Source organism: Labrus bergylta, chromosome 11, assembly GCF_963930695.1.
Source record: "Labrus bergylta chromosome 11, fLabBer1.1, whole genome shotgun sequence".
NCBI classification, from domain to species: domain Eukaryota; kingdom Metazoa; phylum Chordata; class Actinopteri; order Labriformes; family Labridae; genus Labrus; species Labrus bergylta.
This window is the reverse complement of record NC_089205.1, coordinates 751,859-775,532: the sequence shown is the minus strand read 5'-3', so window position 1 is coordinate 775,532 and position 23,674 is coordinate 751,859. Positions and strand designations below refer to the sequence as shown.

Genomic DNA, 23,674 nt, shown 5'->3' with positions numbered 1-23,674 from the left:
TTGAAGAGGTAAAAACCAAGCGGAGGTTCTGGCTAAAATCAGCCCAAAACTGTAATGACTAATGTTTGCCCTGCACATCATGCTGATCTACTCTTTATACCAATGGACATTTGGATGGACATTATTTTTATCTTGTGTTTTATCCAGTGTCTAATATTTATGGATTTAATCTGATATATTATGAAGTGTAATGTTACACAGATGGACTTTTAAAACATATTCTGTTATTTTGGATCATATACTTACTGCCATGTATTATTTGTTTACCTGCCCAGGGACAACAGATGCAAATTAGCTATGAGCTAACTCTGCTGGTTAGCTGGTTCTGTTTATTGAAATGTATACGCCTTAAAAGCCAGTTCTGTCTATTGAAATGTAGGCCTTAATGTAAGTGCCTGTTCTGTTTTACTTGAAAAGTATTCCATGGTTGTTATGTTCGGAGACTAAGAAAGGGAAGTAGAATAATTTAAATAGAGGGGCGGCTGTGGCTCAGTTGGTAGAGTCGTCATGTCTCAACTGGAAGGTCGAGGGTTTGATCCCCAAAGTATCCTACTTTGACAATTGGAAATAAATATTGTTGAAATCTTAAGGAAATGTGCAGTGTTGATTTTATTTGATGGACATAGGGGTAGACTATTGGATGCAATAGACATGAGGTTCGTCCCTTTGCTGGGAGGAGATTTTAGTAACTGGAACTCTTTGAATTTTCATTGAATAACCCTGGTATATACGGTATAGATGGTACCACACACACACACGCACACATGCATATTATACACTGAAGCTGTTAAAAGGAGAGAAGCAAGGAAGTGGTGACTGCTGCACATGAGGACGATAAAGACAAACCAAAGTATGTGCATGCAAACAAACATTTTTGGCCATAATCTCCATGTTCCTTTTATGTGAGGCTGATATGTGAACACTGTAAATGTTTTAATCAAGGTGTTAGAGGTAATGAAATGATTATGGATACCAACTGCCATAAATAAAGATTAGAAGAAGAACTTATAATTCAGACGTCACAACAAGATGGCAAATTCACTATATAGTGCACTACATAGTAAGTAGAGGATTATTTTGGACACAGCCTGTGTGAAAATGGCAATTTTAACAAGAAACCTTACTTGTGTTCCAGGTCTTTCCTTTAAAATAATCAACAAATGGGCTGATGAATTTGACAGGATCCCCCAAAGGCTTAAAAAAGGATACAGCAAATGGAATGAGCATTATAGCCACAATGTTACACAGACCACCGGAACAACAAAAGAAGTCAGAGAAACCAAATAATTAGCTTATAAAAGTGTTAAACAGACTCTAACATTGTTGTTTGACTAATGACTGTATCGATAAAGACCATTGCCATTTACAATTCATATGTATCATTCACAGGGAAATTGTTTGACTGTTGTCATTATTATATCAAACCTTTATATTTGGTTCTGATAAGAGCAGATACACACCACTCTGTTCTCTACCTTTTTATTTTGTAGCTTTAATTTGAGCCTCTTAGGGGAATGAAATACTTGTTCAATGTACGCAGGACTTTGCAGAGATGATCAATGAGATGTGGACCTACAGAAGAGTTATAACAAAGTTCAATCAATCAATCATTATTTGTATAGCGCCAATACATAACAAGTGCCATCTCCAGACACTTTACAAAAGAGCATTTGGAATAATATGCAGGAAGGATTTCTCCTTTGTGTACTTGTGTTCCTGTTGTCATTGAAAACTTCATATTGAAAACAATTGATGTGAATGCAATTAGTTGCAGCTGGTCCAGGATGAGCTCATTTCAACTACTTTAGCCAACACAAAGTAGCTAGTAACAATTATTTTATGATCATGTCTGAAATTGTTCATCTTCAAAGTAACAATAAATGATAGGCCTAGCTGTCCGAATAATTTAGAGAGAGTTGAAAAGCTAACTGAGCTAGGCCTAAATGTCTCTGAATCGGTTTTGAAAAGAAGCATGACCAGAAAAAAAAGCTTATTTCTGAAAGAAAATCGTACCTACGTAACCTACAAATGTTTTAAACAACTGAGATTTACCACATACGATTTAGTGTAGCCTAAACTCTGGAATCCAGGTATTTACAATGCACACATGAACGCCTCATAGGATTGAGCCGACTTTGAAGCTGGCGCGTTGAGCCAAACTCCAGTGAATTAAAACCACACGGACCAACCACCTGGCCGACCGAGTGAGCAGAGACAGTGTAGAGCAGACAGTCGATCACAAAGTGAAAATACAAGTGTTTGATTTGAGTTGACCTGCTTCTTCTCGACTCTTTGGCTCGTTGAAACAAATGAAGAACAGCGAGTTGACAGGCTGGCTCCACTAGGCTACTGTATCTGTTCTCTCCTCCCCCTCCTCCACCCGCTCCACCCGCTCCACCACAACCAGGAAATCGTCGAGGTGTGCTACTTTATACTTCTGGTTTCTCCCAGTTTTCGAGTGTAGCTGCGGGCTTTTGGCTGAGTTTTTCCGTTATTATTTCACCACTTTGACATTAAGAGCCGGGTTTCAGCACTGAAGTCAGACAAACTTGTCTACGAGGAGAGGATCTCCACTCCGAGCGAACAATGAGGTGGGTAAAGCAAATCCCTTCATCTTCATTGTGTTCCCAGGCTACATTTTGTGTTACGGCCTCGGTTCACTAAAGCGACTGATACGTGGTGACACTGTGATGTTTTCTGAGTTCTGCAGAGTAGTGTAACCTACAGTAGTTGTTGTAGAGGTGTACTGAAATAGATGTTTCGGTGGTGATTCACTCACAGGGTTCAGCTTGAAACGGTGCAGCAGGTTTTTTGTTACATTTCCCAACAAATAATCGGATGTTTCGTGTGTCAGGAAGTAGCCCTAAACGTGTTTGCAAGGTCGTACTGGGTGCCAGCTACCACCTGTTCACATGTGAACACTTTTAAGTAAGTATTCATGAACTGTAGGCTAGTGTAGGTTAGACCAAATAAAAAAGAATCGGCTTCAAAAACGCTGGACTCTTGTTTCACTACAGGGGCGTAAAGCAGTTTAACACCGCTTCCATGTCTAAACCAAAATCACTATCACATAATAAAACAGTGATAGAAAAGGGGAACAGGTTATTTGTAATAAAGTGCTTGCTCAAACATTAACGGAACTAGGTGACTTGCATGAAGGAACTTCAGCAGGATTGTTTTTTTTTTAACTTCAAAATGCATTTGCTTGCTGCCTCGATCATGGTCCTATGTATTCCATAACCCTTCTCCAAATCTAGCCTTTTCTGTCTTTTTTTTCTCTCTTTGGGAATACAGAGGCTTGCAACAAAATCAAATTGCTCTGTTTAAAGCTCATGTCCACAAATTCCACATCCCGTCAAAGACAGTGCACTTTGTAATCTAGCTCTGAAGCCATTACTGCAGGATGGGCTTTCTCTTGGCTGACTTCTTAGAGCTTTACAGATGCAGGTTTAATTGTGGACCATGTGGTACATCAGAGACTGATGTGGGGAATTATTAAACTAACCTTGTTAATGAAGGTATTGAAAAAGTAGTGCATAACTTACTGTTTAAGTTGCACTAAAGGCATCTGTCTGTTTTAACTTGTTTATACCACTTTTAAATATACAATCAGTTTAAAAAGTAAGTGTGGGTTTCACACATATATTCATCGTACATAATACAAATCATTACACAGCATGCTGTAAAAGAATCTATTGTGGAAATGACCAGTATGAGTCACAATACACTCCATACTGTAATTATCAAAAGTAAAGAGCCTTTCTGTCTTTATTCAGGTTTATGATCTTAAATGTGGTATCTGTCAGCGGGTCATGCACTCTTTGATCCCTGTTTGATGATTGTAGGTCTTATTTTACTTACTGCTCCTGCCAGCCCTTCATTTTGGCCTTGACAGCCTATGTCTCCTTGAATAATGGGCAGAGACTGGAATGCGGCTCCACTCATGTTCATTGTCATTTGTGCCTGTGGTATGTGAGTGTTGACACAGAAGCGCAGTCAGTTGGTCAAAAGTATAACAATTTGACCTAGTTGAGAAAGTTGTTAAGTAATAAATCCTAAATTGAAGCTGCCTGTACAACATTAAAAAGAGAGTTCACTTGCACAGCTGCATCATCACTGATTGACTGGTGCACATAAATTGAAGATGCAAGGATGCTACTGAAATTTGGAAAATACCCACGTGTTATACTTTTGTGACTTTTTTTTTTTTACACTGAACATGTTTACATATTTCCTAACCTGTTTTTATTTCTCCATTGTGTTTCTATGTACCATAACTCTGTTTAGAGCCTTGCATGAGTAAGTATTTCATACCATCTTACCATTTTGTAGATGGGCCTGGGTATTGTCAAGAACCTCACAATTAAATTTGATTTAGATTTCTTTGGGTCACGATTAGAGGTGAGGGAAAAATGTATTCATGTAAAAATCGAGATTCTTATCTTCTGAGATTTAAAATAGATTAATCACTTCCAAAATCTAAAAAAAAAATGTGGCTAATCGGTCACTCCCTGTTAAGTGCTTAGGCTAGCTCTTTAACTCAGCAGAATGCCAAAAGGAGCAGCAACAAATTCAGCCAGTCTCACATTTGACTGGAGTAGATCCTGAAGTTTGAACTCATTCAAAAATAGATTATGAATCCAATCGTGATCTCTAACAATCGAAATCGATTGTCACGATTCGATACCAATATGCTTAGATACCAATATGCTTCGATATCCATTCAGTAATATGCATAGAATCTGACAGAATGACCCACATAATTCAAAACATTACCTTCTGGTATTTGTTAAATAATAATGTGTTCATTATTTGTAGTAGTGTTACTTATGGTTCAGATCGGATCACAGATTTGGATCGTTTTTCAGATACACAAAAATAAAATACTTAACTTCTCCATTCCTCAGCTAAACATAACTCAACAAACTGTAATAAAGAAAAAACTGAATCCTATTAGAAACAGTATTTTTACAAGTGACATCAACTTTAAAAAAACAAGATAGAAATCTTTGGTTTATAGATCGGCCAAACAAATGGTGTGCATCCGTTTACAAACTATATTTTCAGTTTTTGGACTGAACACAGCCCTCTGTAACAGAGTTTAAGTTTACAGCAACAGAGATCAAGCAAGCTGTAACATTACTAATGTGAAGCTATACTTCACATGCAGCCAACAGCTGTTACCTGCATGAGAGCAGACGGAGTGAGAGTGAACAAAGACAAAGTCACTATCCACAATGAAATCTCAATGCTTGACCACCTGTTTCTGTGTGAACAAATATATTTTAAAAGACTGTAATGTCTTCCAATTTGTGCAGCAGGTCTACATGAAGCTACTTAAACGCCACCTTCTTTTCACTGAGACTTTCTTTGTTATAGGCTACATCATGGCACCATCGAGCATTATCTGTTTCACCATCGCTATTGATTTAGAAATTAAGGTATTGTTTAGTCAAGTTGGAAAGTGGTACAACTAGGAATTAGGTTAGGGCGGTATCAATTTCTTCATACTTTCATAATGTCGTGCCATTTTACCAGGGTATAGGGTTATGATGGTATTTGTAATTAAAAAAATGACCGCTTTCATGCAAAGTATTTCTATTGGCTCTGTTTGTGTGTGCTTGTGAGTCCATGCACTGGGATAAGGACATTTAGCCCTACCATTTTGGATCTCAGACCATCTTATTCTTTTGATGTTGTGGCACAGGCACCGCATCCATCTGTTTTAATATTACAGTTACCATCAGAGCTGACTTGAAGCTTCCATTCATGGCCCACTGATTCGGTCTTTGTGACTATAAGGTCTGTCCTATGTCGCATTACAACTGCGTCAGATTACTGAAGATTACTTATTTAAGATTACTTGCATGACACAGCACACCCACAGTTGTATTTGGTCCACTCTACACCGTTTGCAATTTAACAAATTGATTGATTGACAGCAGTTTATTTTCAAGCGAAGTTTCCTGTGCTTAGTTTAGAATCCCTTGTCCAGAAGCAAGGCCACACTGGGTTCCTCCACATTTCTCCTTACACAGTTATGCAAGTCTATTGATCAGCCTTGAAAGCGGGGGATAGGCCTCCATCTCCATCTCCCTTGTCGCTCTGGTTCAGCTTTTTTGTTTTGGTGCCTTAGCAGTAACTCAAAAGAAATGCAGCACTAACATTGATCTTTGAATTTTTTCTATCTGCTTCCTTTTTCAAAATGATCTTCTTGTCATTTCCCTGACAGAGCAGTTGCATGTTTCATTCACCAATATTCTTGTTTACTTATATGTGTGGGCTAAAGAGATAAAACTCTTTTGGTTTTGTTGCTGTTGTGTAATGTTCACATTAACAAGCATGCTGGGATACAGCTTTTTTATGTCTCTACTTGTTGCCTAACACTTTGACGCACCAATATCGCAATACACATTTTTTGGAAACTCATTAGACATCTTAAATGATAAAAGGACTGCATGGATCTTAGTATACTGAAGGATAAAAAAACTACAGAATGGAGTAAATCGCAAAACCAAACTAGATGTTCTCAACTCCTGTTGAGTTTAAATAATTGTTTATAGAACTAGATTATAAACAAAATATTTGTCTGATACTAAGTCTTGCCAGTATTTTTGTTTAGGAAGGTAGCTGCCCTTATCTCATCAATTCTTGATGTCTAATGTGGATCAGTGGTAGTCAGTTGCCTCAGATCCTGAGCTCCTGCAGTCATATGTTAAAGTATCCTTCAACTCAACCTTTCAAAGACTGAGCTCCTTGTCATCCCAGCCAGTCCCTCTATGCAACCACAGATCAATATCCAGCTTGGAACAACCAAACCTGGAACCTGGGTGTCATAATTGATGACCAGCTAACTTTTAAGGGTTAAGTAGCCTCGATTGCCCGGTCATGTCGATTTGCCCTGTACAACATCAGGAAGATCAGACCTTACCTGTCAGAACATGCTACACAGCTCCTGGTACAGGCTCTTGTGATGGTCACGCATCGACTATTGCAACTCTCTACTGGCAGGTCTTCCTACATGCACTATCAAACCCCTGCAGATGATACAAAATGCAGCAGCACGACTGGTCTACAACCTTCCTAAAAGAGCACGTCACTCCGCTGTTAATCTCCTTACACTGGCTCCCAGTTACTGCTCGCATCAAATTTAAAACTCTGCTGCTTGCTTACAAAACAGACACAAAAACTTCTCCTCCTTACTTTAACCCTGTCATCCAGGTCTACACTCCATCCCGCCCACTACGCTCTGCCAATGAAAGGCGTCTGATCCAACCTTCACAACAGGGTCCTAAGTCTCTGAATAGACTCTTCTCCTCTGTCGCCCCCCGGTGGTGGAATGAACTTCCAAACTCCATGTGATCTGCAGAGTCCCTCTGCACCTTTAAGAAAAAGCTGAAGACCCAGCTCTTTCATGAATACCTACTAACTTAATGATGATGGTCTCCATATTATTGATGATGATGATGGTAATGACGATGGTTTTTGTTTGATAACGACGACTTATAAGATGGTTTCTATCCTGATTAGAGCTCTCAAGAACTGCCGTCAGTGTTGCGCTTTGCCTCTGGTCACTTCCTGTCAGCACCTGTGTGTCCAATCAGACTCAAAGCTGATCGTTTGCTCTTACTGACATTGTTCCCTTTTTTCTAGATCCTTGCTTGTGTTGTTCTTACTCTCTGTTGTACGTCGCTTTGGATAAAAGCATCTGCTAAGTGAATTGTAAAATTGTATCCTCCCACTGCTGCGTCAGCAACCTGTGAATGTTTATGAATGGATTAGTTTATACTAATACCTGCACTGTGAAAAAGGGTTTTAAGTAGTCAGAAGACTAGGAAAGGGCTATACAAGCATAATTCCATTGCTTTTATTCTGAGTCTATTGCTTGGTAAATAATGAGCTTGATAAGAATGTAGCGGAGAGATGTCCCCACACGAAGTTTTATTTATGTAATTTCTGTATTATAGCTTGTAAGACTTGTCTCCTAGCAAAGATCTCAATGTGTAACCCATGTGAAATCAAGCAGAACTGTGGAGCAACCAGAGTTTGTTGTGGGCATAAATGCTATAGCGATGTATAAGGTTTGCCCTGCTAATGGGTGCAAGGATACATTGGATTCATCAGGAGTCCATTCCTTAATGGAGTGTAATGAATACCAGTTACTGTGCAATGTGCTTGATGCTATCAGCCATCTTAAAGGCAGAATATGCCTTTAAAATAATTATTTGATCCAGCAGATGTCGCCCTTGAGCACCAGCATGAAACCAAAACAACTCACACTGCATTGTTGTGTTAGCATGCTAATGCTAGCGATCTTTATTATGCTCGTATCTTCACACTGCATGTAAATTTACCTGAAATGAGCGTGATCTAGAAACACAGTTAAGCAGTGAGTACAGTATGTTATTCTTCTTTTCTCTAGTCCCTCAATTAAACAACTTTTATACACGAGGGGAGGAGTCAGCCGGCCGTCCCGGTGATGTAAACAAAGTGAAGATAGGACTCTGAAAGCATCAAAGACAGTGGGACTCGGGTGTTACACCCATTGTAGACAGTCATGACTCACAGCTATTTTCAGAGGACATACTTGATTTCTACTACATTTAAGTGTGAAAAATCCCATATAAAGCCTTTAAAAAAGTTTATCTTTAGGCCATTAAATTCTAACTTCACTTATCTGGTATGATTGTGATTGCTTTATTAGAAAACTGTATTGGAGGAGGCCAAGCAGATGATTTAATGAGCAGCAGTTTCATTTTGTTATCATTATGCATCACGATAACTCTGGGTCACAAGAGTATTACCAGATATGAATAAAGAGTCAATTATAACTATGGACAAACAAACATTGGAAAGGTCAGTGAAACTACATAATTTAAAGGCTTGTTAAATAAACGCAGTGGTTCCCACACATAGATGATACCTGGGCAAGAGAGTAAGTACAACACAAGCAAGGATCTAGAAAGAAGAAGACGTCAGTAAGTGCAAACGGAACAGCTTTAAGTCTGATCGGACACAGGTACTGACAGGCAGTTGTTTTAGGTTGAAGGCATACGCAAAAAGACCATTTTAGCTACCTAGGTGTCATCAATAATGACACCTAGGTTCCGGGCAGAGTTTGTGGGCATGAGTTTAATTGTACCAAGCTGGATATACTTTTTTTTGGCTGATTCGTCATGTTGAATCGGCGGACTCTCTGATTGGCTGTTGGGAGGTTTCATTGAGACAGGTTCAGGAAAGTTCCTTGATCACACCACTGTAGTATCCATGCTCTCATTGGTTTCTCTTTATTTGTTGCCTCCACCTCTTCTTTTCTGTGGTGCCGTGTGAAAATGGTCTTTTCGTATCACAACAGTGGACTACCGCCCCCTGCTGGCATGGAGAGTTGTTTCCTCTCACGCATGCTCATAACGTATATAACGATTCATAACGATTGGCCGCTGTCTCCCTTCATTGACACTAGTTCTTTGCTGTCTGCTTGTTGTGTCAGGGCCTTTAGTAGTAGCTTAATAACAGTCGTTTTCTAAGTTGACAAGGTGACAGGCGCATTTTGTGGTATAAAATGGTATTACATGTGACTGTATAATTGTAAACAGCTTGTCTGTTAATACATTTTTAATCAGTAAATTCTTAATTGGGATTAATCATTAACATCACTAATATCTATATTTATCTATGTCTACAGATTAAAGATAGATCTAAGAAAAATATAGTTTTTTTTTCTCTCCCTAATATTGGACCCAAAAATCCCTTTTCGGTCTCTCCCTACCACCTACCTATTTACACCCATTCACACACTGATGGCAGATGTTGTTAAGTAAAGTGACCTTCAGCATTAACTAGTATTGCCAATTTCAGTCATTTTTCTTAACCGATAGTTGAACACCTTAACGATTAATTATCGGTTAATCATTAATAATTAATGAGTTACAAAGTACACATCTTTTTCTCAGTTTATGTTTTATTGAAACCATTATAGCAGCACAGTTGTTACTTGAAACATTAATTCATTAAATACAATCAGTTTGAACTAATAAAACAACAAGGCTCTCTCTCTCTTTTTTTTTTTTTTTTTTTTAAATATTTTTTTGGGGCTTTTTGTGCCTTTTAATGGAGAGATAGAACAGTGGATAGAGTTGGAAATCAGAGAGTGGGGAATGACATGCGGGAAAGGAGCCACAGATTGGATTTGAACCTGAGCCGCCCGCTTGAAAGACTACTGAAAAGCTTCCATACATGGGGTGCACGCACTAACCACTGCACCAGCGCCCTGGCTCTCTCTTTTAAATGTATGACGGTCCTTATTTAATGGCGCTGCTAACAGAACAATCTATACTAACAAGGCTGACCGAATGAAACTCCTTTTTAAAATCAACATAAAGTTCTGTATTAAAGTGAAATAAAATCATTTGAGCCTCTTCACAATACACTTAATTCTTCTGTTTTGTAGTCAAATGAACATTTCTACACGTTCAGGAGTGAGCGCGTAAAATACTCTACTCAACGTAATATATGTATTAGTATAGTGTTTTCTTTTTTTTTCTTTTTTCTTTTTTCTGGAAAGATGAGCACGTCTGTGATCAGGACTGATGCCAGTGCACAGTCTATTCACAATAAGTCCAGCTGCAGAAAACACTCTCTGCTGACTGCTTCATTTTCTCCTCACTTTTGTCCATACGGCTTCTTCTTTAAGGCCCTGACACATCAAGGAGATCGTTGGCTGTCACCCTAGTTTTAGTTTTTAGTTGTGTGTCCGTCAGTCTTTTTTTGACAGATTGGACATGTTGAATCTGCCGTGGTCGCTAAGAGGAATCTCTCTGATTAAGCCGTTCGGCTATATTTAGTTTATTATGTTTGTAATGTTCTTTTACTTACTTATCATCATTATTATTATTATTATTATTATTATTATTACCTATTTGGTGTCATGCTCCCTGAATGATGCTGCATAAGAATGGTGAAACTAAGATGGTGGTTGCCCCAGCCTTTTCAAATGGGAAGATCAGTCACTGTCGGGATACCAGGGAGAACTCTGACAACTGTTGTGATGACTCACTCAGGGTAACATTGTGAATCTAAAACAGCTTTTTGTTTAAGATTTGAGAGTAACAGGAGGACTCACTCTTTATTACTGTGAGTAGATTAACCCTGACCAAAATGAACTGTGAACGGGGGCTTAATGTTGATTGCCTGTTGTGATTGTTACTGTTTTAATACATTGTTCTTTTTAAAGATTTTTGGGGGGGCCGTTGGGGGGGCGGGCCGCCCCCCTAATATAATGGTAGGGGAAACACTGGTAAGAATAGTGGTGTTATAACCTCACGGGGATCATTATATCACTACTTAGTCTACTGTAACTTGGATGTGTCTTGGTTTGGCTCCAGGACTGAAATCTGAATAGTATTTTTCTTATCACCACTTCCATGATTCACATGATAAAGGATTTGTATCACTGTGCTAAAGCTGCTCTTATAACCTGCTCCTACATATGGCATTAAGAACACTGCATGAATTCAACCAAGTAACAAGTGCCAGCAGGTCTTGTTCTTGGATCACATGATTGAGGGAACATGTTTAGGAAAGTGGAGGAAAGTTGCAAAGGAGAGATGTGGGAGGGTCAGGTAAATGGAGGAGGAGCAGGACAGAATACTCAGATCCACTGGGCCTGACTGTACTTGCCAGCACATTTGGGAAATAGCTCTCAGATCACAGCCATATACAGACATCTCCAAGAGTGCATGTTTCCAGGCTGTGCTCTGTGATTTCCTGTTAACCCCTCCCTTACAGTTTAACAACAGAGGGATTATGAACTCACTTTAAGTGTATAAACAGCAAGTAAAGATGGACTGGGTTTACTTTTGAAGGTGTTTGGAAAATCATTTGCAATTTGCATGGCATCCTTTTTTATCTTTTTTTCTTTGCTGAAGTCCTCTGTTGTGTCAACAAAGTCCTTTTTATTGGAGGTATTTTCCAGGGTTGATGACTCAAATCCCTCTCAGAGCATCAGCTAGAGACCTATTTGTGTCCAAGAGAAAACCTCCTAAGTCAATGTTCACTTAGCTGGCTTAGCGCTACAGCTAATAACAGTGTCTGTAGAAAAGGGATGGTTGGTCCACTTCAGAGGAATTGTTAGCATTAGAGCCAGCCTTCCATGATGGACAGTCCAGTCAGCTGGCACAAAAGAAAGTGAAAAGAGCACCTGAAGTGCAAAGTGGACATGGCAAACATGTGAGCCCTCTTCACATATGAAATTGAACTTAAACACTACCCTTTCAAAACCTGGACTGCATATAGAAGTGGTGAATAAAACTCTACACCTTTTAATGGCTTATTTGTTACCAAAAAGCCATCATTTCTATACAGCAAGTAGACAAATAAAAACTGAAATTAAATAGAAAACAAAATATTCTTAGAATTAACACAAATATACATTATCTTCAAAGTATATAATTGGGTTGTTCTGGCAGGCCGTCAACCAAAGATCCGGTGGGGAGGGGGTTGTTCTGGCAGGCCGTCAACCAACGATCTTGAGGAGCCGAAGAGAGCTCAAGAGCTCTCAGGAAAGTAGGTGGTTAGTGACTAAGATTTACAGATAGATACATGCAGTAATATGATGTACTGTATATGCACAGAGAGAGAGAGAGAGAGCGAGCGAGAGAGAGAGAGAGGAGCTCAAGGTGCCAGTTCCCCCGGTAGTCTAAGCCTACAGCAGCATAACTAAGAGCTGGTCTACACCAGCACTAACTATAAGATTTATCAAAAAGGAAAGTTTTAAGTCTATTCTTAAAAATACAGACTGTGTCTGCCTCCCGGACCCCGGCTGGAAGGCACTTAGAGACTGTAGGTACCACTAGTAGGCCTGCATTCTGGGACCGTAATGTTCTCGAGGGACAGTACGGCACTAGTAGCTCCTTAAGATAAGATGGTGCCTGGCCATTTAGAGCTTTGTAAGTGAGAAGAAGGATCTTGAATTCTATTCTAGACTGTATAGGGAGCCAGTGCAGAGAAGCCAAGACAGGAGTAATGTGGTCCCATTTCCTGGTTCTGGTCAGTACACGAGCTGCAGCGTTCTGGACCAGTTGAAGAGTCTTTAGAGACTTACCAGAGCACCCTGACAAAAGAGAATTACAATAATCCAATCTGGAGGTAACAAATGCATGAACTAGTTTTTCTGCATCATTTTGCAACAGGATATTCCTGATCTTGGAGATATTACGAAGGTGAAAATAGGCTGTTCTTGAAATTTGCCTGATGTGAGAGCTAAAGGACATATCTTGATCAAATAGAACTCCTAGATTCCTAACAGTGGTGCTAGATGTCAGGCTGATGTCACTAAGGACAGTCAAATCACCAGAAAAAGTCTCTCTGTGGTTCTTAAGGCCTAGCACAATAACTTCAATGGGTTTGTGGTTAGACGGCTGAAATAAGGTCTGTGGTTAACAAAAAAAAAAAAAGGCAGTGGCTAAATGTGACTACAGTGGTTGTCGGGGACATTAAACGTCATCATGCCGGACACAGAGGCTGGGAACTCTCTCACTAGTCGGAGATGTCTCCTGTAGGTTTAATCTTTAGGTTAAGGTGAATATGAAGCATAACGCTACATCACCATCATCCGACGTGGTGTAGTTAGCTTTAGCATAACGTTAGCTTTTAACTTCTGTCGGCCACATTAACTCTTCAAACATCATAAAAATGGTGTTCATTTGTGAAGATTATCTTGCTGAACAAAACGCCTACGCTTCAGAAACGTCAAAGTCAATTGATACAGAGAATAGTTTTGTATTCATAACATGTAATTTACAAAGTCAGAAAGTATTATCAGAAGTGTTGCGTCACCTGTGTGATTCATTATCCTTTTTTGGAGTACCTCAAATTATTCTCATTTAGGACAAAGCACTGCAAAAAGGCTTACCATTATTTTGTTATATTAATTTTTCACAGTTCCTACAGACACCTGGCATACGCCAATGTTGTGCGGTGGTGCTGGGAATACCTGGGCCAGCACAGGTTTCCAACTCCCTCCCCTTGAATAAAAACATTACTGGAGCTCTCTCATGTCCACAGCTACATCCAGTCCACGTTTTTGTTAGGGCAGGATGTTTCCCTACCACATCAAAGAGTTTAATGCAATACAGTTTTGATTGGAAACTATAGCTTAAGTTTTATACTTTTTGGGGAGGGGGGGTTAGGGTAAGGGTTAGGGTTAGAGCCTCAGAAACAGCCATGAAGGTGCCGGTCTCACATGACACACTTAGGAGTCCGAGTCTGAGGAGCTGTGCACAGAGAGAGGGGTTCTAGATTCAACTTTTTATAAATGTGCAGCAAAAGCTAGCAACTCTTAGTAAAAAAAAAAAAATGGAGGGGCAACAGCTGAAGTTCTATTAAAAGAAAGAAGCTAAAGTCCAAAACTGTCACATCTTAAAAAAAAAAAATAAATAAATAAATAAGGAAAAGGAACTGCAATTCTGACATTTTTATAAATATTATTATAATACATTTAATACATAGAAATTCAACAAATCTGAAAGAGAACAAGATTGTAATGAAATCATTTAAAAAGATATGACAGACATTTAGTAGCACATCATATGCAAATTCTGCACATTAGACTAACCTTTGTTTCTCCTGTTAAGTTTCATGTTAACCTGTCCAGCAGCATGTTTGGTGCTGACTGGTTCTGTCTGTCACCCGATCACCTCTGCTCAGTTTAGGCTGAAACAGAACATATGCTATATCACCATTCTACTTTATCCCAGCTATTGGACTCTCGCCGTAAACACAACGGACGAGTGTATCCACTGCGCTACATTTCCCCAAAAGCTTCACCGCCGCCGACTAGCCCGCCTAACCTGCCCGTTAGGCGTTCCCGCTGCTTGGCGTTTCCGGGATACCGGTTGATCCTGCCAGTAGCATATGCTTGTCTCAGTCTAAGTACACACGGCCGGTACAGTGAAACTGTGAACGGCTCATAAAATCAGTTCCTTTGATCGACGCGTTTTGCTGCCAATTAAACAACAGAACCAACAATCTCAATGAATAGAAGTGAAGCCTACAATATATTCTTTCAATGAGAAGTCACTACAGAGGTTTCTTACTCTTTACCAATGGTTAGAGCACCTTCTGTACCGCATTCTGTCATCTCACCTGCTGTTAGGGTCGGGCAGGGCGGCGTGCATGAGTGGTTGAGCGACTGAGAGAGAGGGAGCGGTGAAGTGAGTGGACCAAAGCAGGAATTTTGACAATCTGACAGTTTGCTTATAGTTAACATCACATAAGGGGTATATTGAACAGTTTCGGGTTTAAAGGCAGCGCCCTCCAGATCTGTGCGTTCACCTTTGTCTTCAGTCAGAACGGGCTCTCGGATTTGTTTTTGAGGTCTAAGTTTCGACTTTCCAATAGCCCATTCTAATGTTTATTTCACGTCCTCGGCATTCGGCTATTTGAGTATCGTCAATCTGTCAATCTGTTTCTCTCTTTGTCAGTTGAGTTAAGTTGTTACAGTCATTTCCTGATATGACATCAACAAAATAAAAGCATTCCAGGAGGACTTTTATTGTGAAGGAATTTTCAGAAATACAATGTTTTTAATCATCGAAGTGACTGCGCTTAAAGTAAGTGTGCGATGTTATACACATAACAGAAATCAAATATTCTATTTAAATGTCTCTCTGAGTCATGACGGTCTACAATGATTGAGAAGCATTGATTTCCACATAGTCCATGAGCACTGTGTTCTGTTAGCGCCACAGATTTGCTACGACGGACAGCAACTGTCCCGCCCTTCTGGGTCAGTTTCTGGATCATGAGTGCTGCCATTAGCACCTGTACACATATTCCAGGAGAACAACTATAAGATCACAGGAATAAAGAAAACATTTGCAAATATGTTGTTTTGGCTTTCTGGGAATTATTTGCTGTTAATGTGGTGCCTGTTTTGACATCAAGATGATAAAGTAATGGAAAATACAATCAGGAGTCTGCATATTGTGTTATTTTTTTAAATTGTCCGAATGCTTTGTGCATTTCCTTGTCTGACTTTTTGTTCGGGTTAATATATTATGTTCAGCTTGACGTTTGCTTGCAGCGGGGCCCGTTGAAAATAGACTTGGAGCAGATTATTAGGAAAGGAGCAGAGCTTAGTGGCATACTGCGGTGGAAATAGGAGCATTGCCTTGAGTGGCAGTGAACAGCGCCATAGTAGTATGGACTGATGCGCACATAGACAACATATGACTCGATGGCCTGCGAGGTCCATGCGTCACAGTCAGCTCTGCTCAGCTTTTCTGTGACTTCAGACATCCTTGTTGTAGATTTGAAGAAATACTTTCTTATGTCTGTCTGTTGAAAACTTCGTTTTGAAAACCCGTATTTTACACCATGCTATACAGACGAAGGTTTTGCAGGTAAAATGAACTATTGACTTTATGAAGATGCTTTTGCTTTGTATAAAGTTCTGGGTACTTCAGTGTCACATCCAGTGTCCATTGGTTTGCTGTTGGTCATTTGGCTTGCTCTGTGTTCAGAAGGTGACATGCACAGTGGGCACTCATGTTGGTAATATTTCCACAATATAGCACCTGGCCTATCACAGAGTTTGCATATGGCTTTAGCCATGTACAGCTCTGCTTTTCCCGACATTTTTTTATGCACAAAGTGCATCCATACTTGAGATTTAAATTGTAAAGATGCAGGTTTAAGCTCATCTTGCTTCAAGCTGATCCTGGATAGCATCGGCTTGAAGTGGAAGGTGCAAAGTGATGATGTAATGCTTCCGCCAACGCTTCCGGGAAAAGTGTTGATTTTAAAATTGCCCAACAAAGAATTCTTCGATTAATCTGTTTTTCCCCCAGTCCTACTTGGTGGCCAAAATTGTTATAAATAATGTAGACCCTCACTAACAGTATTTGTTCTGAGGCCTTGCTTTCAATTTCTCAGTCCAAACCTCCAACTTCCATCAGATACGTGTGCGTTACAGCTCTGCTCAAGCACGGAGCAACACCACAGGATAGTTGAAGTCCTGAGACCAAGGAGTTACCGTGGTAACTAGAGAATCACTTGTGGCTTCTTTTAAATGGGTATTTTAACGTTTTTTTTTTTATGAATTAATTTTTAGTTTGCAGGACAATATGGTTAATGGCATTACATCCTAAATTATCTCAAACATCTCTAACACTTTTTTTTTTTACAACATTTATTTTCATCTGAAATTAATGCAGGTATATTAAATTGGAATAAGGTACAATATAAACCAATTTCTCAGTTCTCAAGGTTTCCATAGGAAATGTTACCATCCCCAATGCGTTGCATAATTTGACAACAACATATGTAGCCCTATCCAAAGGGCTACATATCTTGAATGCTTCTACAGCCAAACAAAGCTCCTGTGAGGAACTTACAGTCTGCTTTATTTTAACAGTCAAATGTATCAATCACTGTCAATCTTAACTGGAAAAGGTTAAACAAAACAAAGGAGCTAGATTGGCTGTGTTCTGTTAGGGCGCGGTCACACTGGCATGGAGGCATCATTATCAATTTCAGTCTGTCTCATAATCAACTATGAGAAAGACGTATGTCAAAGAAAACAATCACATTTAGGTGTTTCAAAATTGCAGTTTTTTTCATTATTTATTGCTTGTTTCTATCAGAATCACTCAACAGATAACAGGCAAATTTATTGGCCCAAACACTTGAGAAGGAGAAGAGCAAGCAAGGATCTCAAATACTTAATCATTTATTAATAATATTATTATATTACTCTGTCTTTATTTAAGGTTTATTAAGCTGTAAGCATTGAAGGAAAAAAAAAACAATCAACAATGGCTTGATTTCAATGGTATATGTTAGATGTTTATTTTTGTTCTTTAACCTGTGAGAGTGTGGCCAGTGATTGTTCACCAAGAGGCACACCGTATTAGGCATTGCTGGCAGCAGGAAGTGGGTTGTGGCTTTGGTGCAGTTAAACAGGAAGTAGCAGATTGTATCATTGGCAGGACAGATGGGGGGAGAGGGGGAAGAGATGGATTAAGGCACCAAGGGAAGAATACGGAGGGTAAAAAATACAATGAGGAGGGGGAACAGACCAGTAAAAAAAAAAATCTGATTTACAGTTCCTCTGTGTCTCTGTTCATCTGTAACTTTAATAATTATTCTCAATATTTTTTTCCTTTTCCCAATTAGTTTTATACAACATATTTTTGAGATGTTTGTTTTTTATAGTCATGGTATCATTTTCAAATATGAACAATTTGTTTCTTTTAAGATCTGTGTCCGAAACACACACTGCATTCTCTGACTCTTCTAACTGAAAGTGCATGTGTTTGCATTCCTGAATGTGTTGTAACTTGTGTGTATTCTGCTTGCTGTGAATAAGCTTTTGTCTCACGCCACACTTTTTCTTATGTGTTTTTAGATGGAGGTTTGTACAGCTTGTCTCAAAGAGCTCAGTTTAGGATATCTCCAGTGTTCAGACAATGTTATTAAAATTAGTAAAAGGACAAAATAAACCCAATTTGAGCTTGTAAATAATTGTTTTTCCCACACTTCATCAGACACGGGAAGTGGGATAGATACTGTGTGGCCCCAGGAGCTCAGCCTGTTTATCGGTCAGGATTCTTTTAGTGATTGACATTAATAGGCTTTTAATAGCATAATCTGTAGAGGCGATATTCAGTGTTTCTCAGATGCTTTAAGGTTTACGGTGGATTCAAGCTGAGCTGCCATTAAGTTTTATTTAATTGACGTCGTGATGGATTGAGAAAGAGTGATCGATAGCTGTAAGAAACAGCAGGAAGATTGAACAGTTTAAGCTGTGTGCGCAACAATGAACTTCTACCTGCTGGTGTGTGTTGCTCACACAGTGACGGGGCTTAGCCCTGAAGTTACCTAAATATCCCCTGTGCGTTCTGTCTACGCTCAGGACTCAGCAGGGAAGGTTAATTCTGTTGTTTGCAGCATAAGGGATGAAGTGCTCTTCGTTTAGAAGTTTTAGGGTGCACTCACTAGTGCTGAGATATGCTTTTGTGGCGATTCGATTTTATCACGATTCTTGGTTGCTGATTCGAATAATATTGCGATTCTAAAGTATTGCAATTCAACAAGTATTGCGATTCAATACTATTGATTATTGCAAAAAAAAAAATTTAAGCAACAATGAAGTGGAATCATACAATGGTAAGAGAATATAATATCATAAAATAAATCAAACTGGAGTTGTAGGTTGTTGATAACCTGAAAGACTCTGAACTACTGAGAAACCAAGGTGTACATTGACTGCTCCTTCACACTTTCAGAAGCTCTCGGCTCACCTCACATCTATAACGTCACGATGATCGATTCCAACACAGGACCCCATACTATAGTTCACAAGCTGTAGTTGTATATGGAGATTGCAGCAATTGGTGGTGCAGCTGCAAGAAGAATGGTGTTGAATGTATCTCAGCATGCAAAAACTGTATCAATGATGATGTCGAGCAGAGGGTCCCAAACATTTGAGCCTGGGACCCCCAAAATGACTGCGCTAGAGACTGGGGACCCCCCACTGTCATTTATTGTAAGATAGGCTAGAAGCAGAACACAAGTTATCTCCATGCATTAAAACTGTAGGACTGAGTAGAGACTCAAAATGTAATAAATAGACACTCAGGTGATGTATGTGCAACAGACACACCTACATTGTTGCACTGAAGTGAAAACCTACATTTAAAAGATTATTTTTAAATTCAACTACTTGTTTGTATATATTTTCACAATAATGGGTCAAATATGCTATTTTAAATAATTAAACTTTTTTATTTGGTTATGAAAGGCATCTAGGGACCCCCTTCTGAGGTTCTCAGGAGCCCAAGGCTCTTGGGTGTCCCAGCCCCCACTTTAGGAACTGTAGATTCTGGAGACTCATACCTGGACCCCTGAGACAATTAACAAAGTGTTGCAGTATCTCTTTTAAAAAAAAATAGTATTCCAGAAATTGAAATAAACATATAAAGCTACTTTAAAAAATACATTTAATAGGGGGCGTGGCTGTTTTCCCACCGAGGAGTGGATTCTTTTGCAAAACTAATGTTTGCAATGGATTCATAATCCTGAATCCTTGACCCCTTATAAGCTACCTAAGGCAGAGGTTAACATTTTCAATTTTTCCCCAATGAGGTTCCAGGTACCCTAACTTTGAGCAGCTCTCATAGATTTTCCTGCAGAAGTTGGATATAAATCTTTTCATGTGTTAAAAGACACCTCTATGAACACATTTGTGAAGAAATTTCTTGGTGAGACAATTTTTCTCAGATTGGCCAAATATCTGATAAAATTCCCTCACTATATATCTGGGCTGTAAATTATACCACCGCAGCATCCACAACGCAAATGCTCATGCCTGTCAGATTTTCATATTAAAATCTGGGTAAAAAGTCAAGTTTCAATTTTGATTTTGTATTCCCGAAAAACAAAATATTCAAGATAAAATTACTACTTTTGCGTTGTCTTGCGCTCATTTTGTCCGAAGGTTTTGATATATATATATATATATATATATATATTTTTTTTTAAATAAAAAAAAATAAACGAAACAAGACTTTGGAACATTTCTATACATGTATTTTACTTATTTTCAATTGTTTTTCAAAGTGTTTAGAATGTCAGTGTTAAGATGTTAAAGTTTGTAAAATGTATGAGTAAATACATGAATAGATATAGATGTATGCACTCCTGTCTGACAGGGATAGTCTCCCGCTGTGAGGTGCAGAAGTGAACAGCCAGGTCAGAAGAATATCTGGAGCAGTCCTTCTAAAATTATTTAGATATTTTCAGGAGTGCAGACAGATGTTAAAATGGTATTTAGTGTGCAACTATTTGTCCCTAAATTAATATACTTTATTGGTGTTCAATCATATTTGTTGTATACCTCCACTCCATGTGCTTTGTATAAAAGCTTATTTGTCTTCTTCCTGTCAACATGTAGGACATATGCTGTCATGTTGAATACTGATATAAAATGTGAATCTGAACAGAATACCCCAAAATTCAATAATGTTTCTTTCTTCCAGTGAGTCAAGTATTTGCCAAGCTCGGGCAACTGTGATGATCTACGACGATGGCAATAAGAAGTGGCTACCAGCAGGTGCTGGGCCCCAGGCCTTCAGCAGAGTTCAGATCTATCACAACCCCTCCACCAATGCCTTTAGGGTAGTGGGTCGCAAGATGCAGACGGACCAGCAGGTATATCTGCAAGTTTTTGGTTGCCTGTGTATATGTAACCACATTATGTATTAAAAACCACATTGTAGACACATGCAGAAGGTAGCGTGTACTTCAAACTAGAGTGCGTTCTGATGTTTCTGGTGGTGCATTTGAAACTGTTAAATAAATGTATTAGGCTAGTATTAGCAGGTTTCTGAGGGATATTCCATCAATAAAAACTATTTATAAGCCCTTTTTATGTCCCTGGAAACAGCAGAGAAGTAAATAACAACCAGAGAACCGACAAAGCCAAAGAGGTGTTGTTCTCAATGAGAAAAGGTTTATTTTATAACACCAGAAGAAAACTGAATTTGATGAACAAGGTGGGGGTGAAGATTGGACAAAGTGGATGTGCCAAACAAATAAACTCAACAAAACAAAACCGGACCCAACTAGTCTCTAATCTCTTAAAATAAATCCAAAAACAAACCTAACTAACTTCTCTACAAAATATTCAAAGAGAAAACTACATGGGTGGCACAAACCACACTTACCTCGTGTTTCTAACAAAGTCAACTGAGTAAGTGTAGCAAATGTAGGGGAACTCCAACTTACCTAGTCCAACTTCACCACAAACCTTTCAGAACAACGGGCGGCTGTGGCTCAGTTGGTAGAGTCGGCGCCTCTCTACCGGAAGGTCGAGGGCTCAATCCCCAGCTGGGCAACATGTCCGATGTGTCCTTGGACACGTAACCCTGAATTGCTCCCACCGCTTCAGTGGTGGTGTATGAATGGGATTAGTTACTTCTGATGGATGATACTACATAGCGACCACTACCATCAGTGTGTGAAAGGGTGTGAATGGGTGTGACCTGCGGTGTAAAAGCACTTTGAGTTAGTCGGAAGACTAGAAAAGCGCTATATAAACTCAAGTCCATTTACCATTTAACAATAATCCAAAACAAAACTGACAGAGAATGATGATCCAACATGAATGGCAGAGTTACTTACTGCAGAGTTGGTGTGTGTTTTTATGGAGCCTCTCACGTGCTGATCATTTGAGGTTGATTAGGTGATTACCTAAAGGAGCAAATCAAAAAGGAGTGAGGTCTCATGCTGTCAGCCATGTAACAGCCCTGTTTAAATTAATCATTTGGACTCAAACCGTTACATTAACACAAGTCGTCCATGTCAGTGTTACTCCAACAGAGCTAAAATAAGAGGCTCAAGCATGGACCCAGAATAGACCCTGATGGAAAAAGAAACGGCTGTGTTCTTCTAAGCAACAGAACAAACCTTGCTAATGGAATTGTGTGTTGAATACTGATTATTCACCAAAAATTACAATAATGTTTTTAACACAAGTCTATTTTTTATTGATAAATTAATGTTAAAATCACTAAATACAAGGCTGAGACTTAAATATTAGATATTGTCAAAGATATGTTTGTACGTAAAGGATTTATTTACTGATATACAGCCAGGTGTTAGCCCAATTGGTGCGGTTCTTAAAGTCCCTCTGACCTAACTCTGGATCCATATTAATATTTCACTGTTACATCTCTGCATGAGTCATCTAAATATCCAGACATGGCATTTCATGTGGCCAAAGTTAATGATCCTAATCCATTCCCTTGATGCATTAGTCGTGTTTATGTGTGAAGTCAACTAACCTCAGGTTAAGACAGCAGGATTGATGTTCTCACTAAAATTAGTCTGCATTTTGTGCAATGGATGGGCAGATTTTCTGCCAAAACTACTTAAAAATGGACCCAGCTGAGTCTGAATGCACCCTTAGCTGTACTGTAGTGAGTGTGACAGTTGTATTTGTCTTTTTTTAATTAATTGTTTTATTATATATAACCATTTTTAAGCTGTTCCTGTTACCTGTTTAATCTTTGAAAAAGGTATTTTAATAGTGGTGAGGCTTTCAAGTTTTAAAAAAAAGGACACCTATTTAATTGTATTGATCATTTGTCCTATTCCTTTCCCAGGTGGTGATAAACTGTCCAATTGTGAAAGGTCTCAAGTATAACGAGGCCACACCAAATTTCCACCAGTGGCGGGATGCCCGGCAGGTATGGGGGCTCAACTTTGGTAGCAAGGAGGATGCTGCTCTATTTGCCAATGGCATGTCTCATGCCCTGGAGGTGCTCAATTCCATGTCAGATGCAGGTAAATAAAAACTAACTATATTCCCATGTTCACATTCATGGCTAAAGTGATTTAATATTTGTAGTTAGGGCTAAGCAGTAGAGAAATCATCCCTGTCCCTCTCTGTCTAGACTACACTTTTTAGGTTTTCTCTGCTGATCCATAACAGTAGTTCTGTTTTTGTCTTGCTGAGTCGTATTGTAGCTTTGTTAAAGTGCATCTATAAGCAGAAATGGTCCACTTAATCATTTAAATGAGACACAACACATTATGAGTAAAGAGCTTGTACGTTTTGCACAGTAATGAAAAGAAAAAATAATTTTCTCCCAAAGATGTCAAAGTAGAA

General features: G+C 39.1%; 1 protein-coding gene across 1 annotated transcript in view; it reads left to right on the top strand.

The window, feature by feature from the left end:
• The first annotated feature begins 2,205 nt into the window (after positions 1 to 2,205).
• Positions 2,206 to 23,674, top strand: part of vaspb (vasodilator stimulated phosphoprotein b) — a 37,395-nt gene continuing 15,926 nt past the window's right edge. The window contains exons 1-3 of the mRNA XM_065960339.1: positions 2,206 to 2,591; positions 21,042 to 21,213; positions 23,169 to 23,349. Of these exons, the coding sequence (XP_065816411.1) occupies positions 2,587 to 2,591; positions 21,042 to 21,213; positions 23,169 to 23,349 (358 nt within the window). The 5' untranslated portion in view covers positions 2,206 to 2,586. The remainder of the gene's footprint in view (positions 2,592 to 21,041; positions 21,214 to 23,168; positions 23,350 to 23,674) is intronic.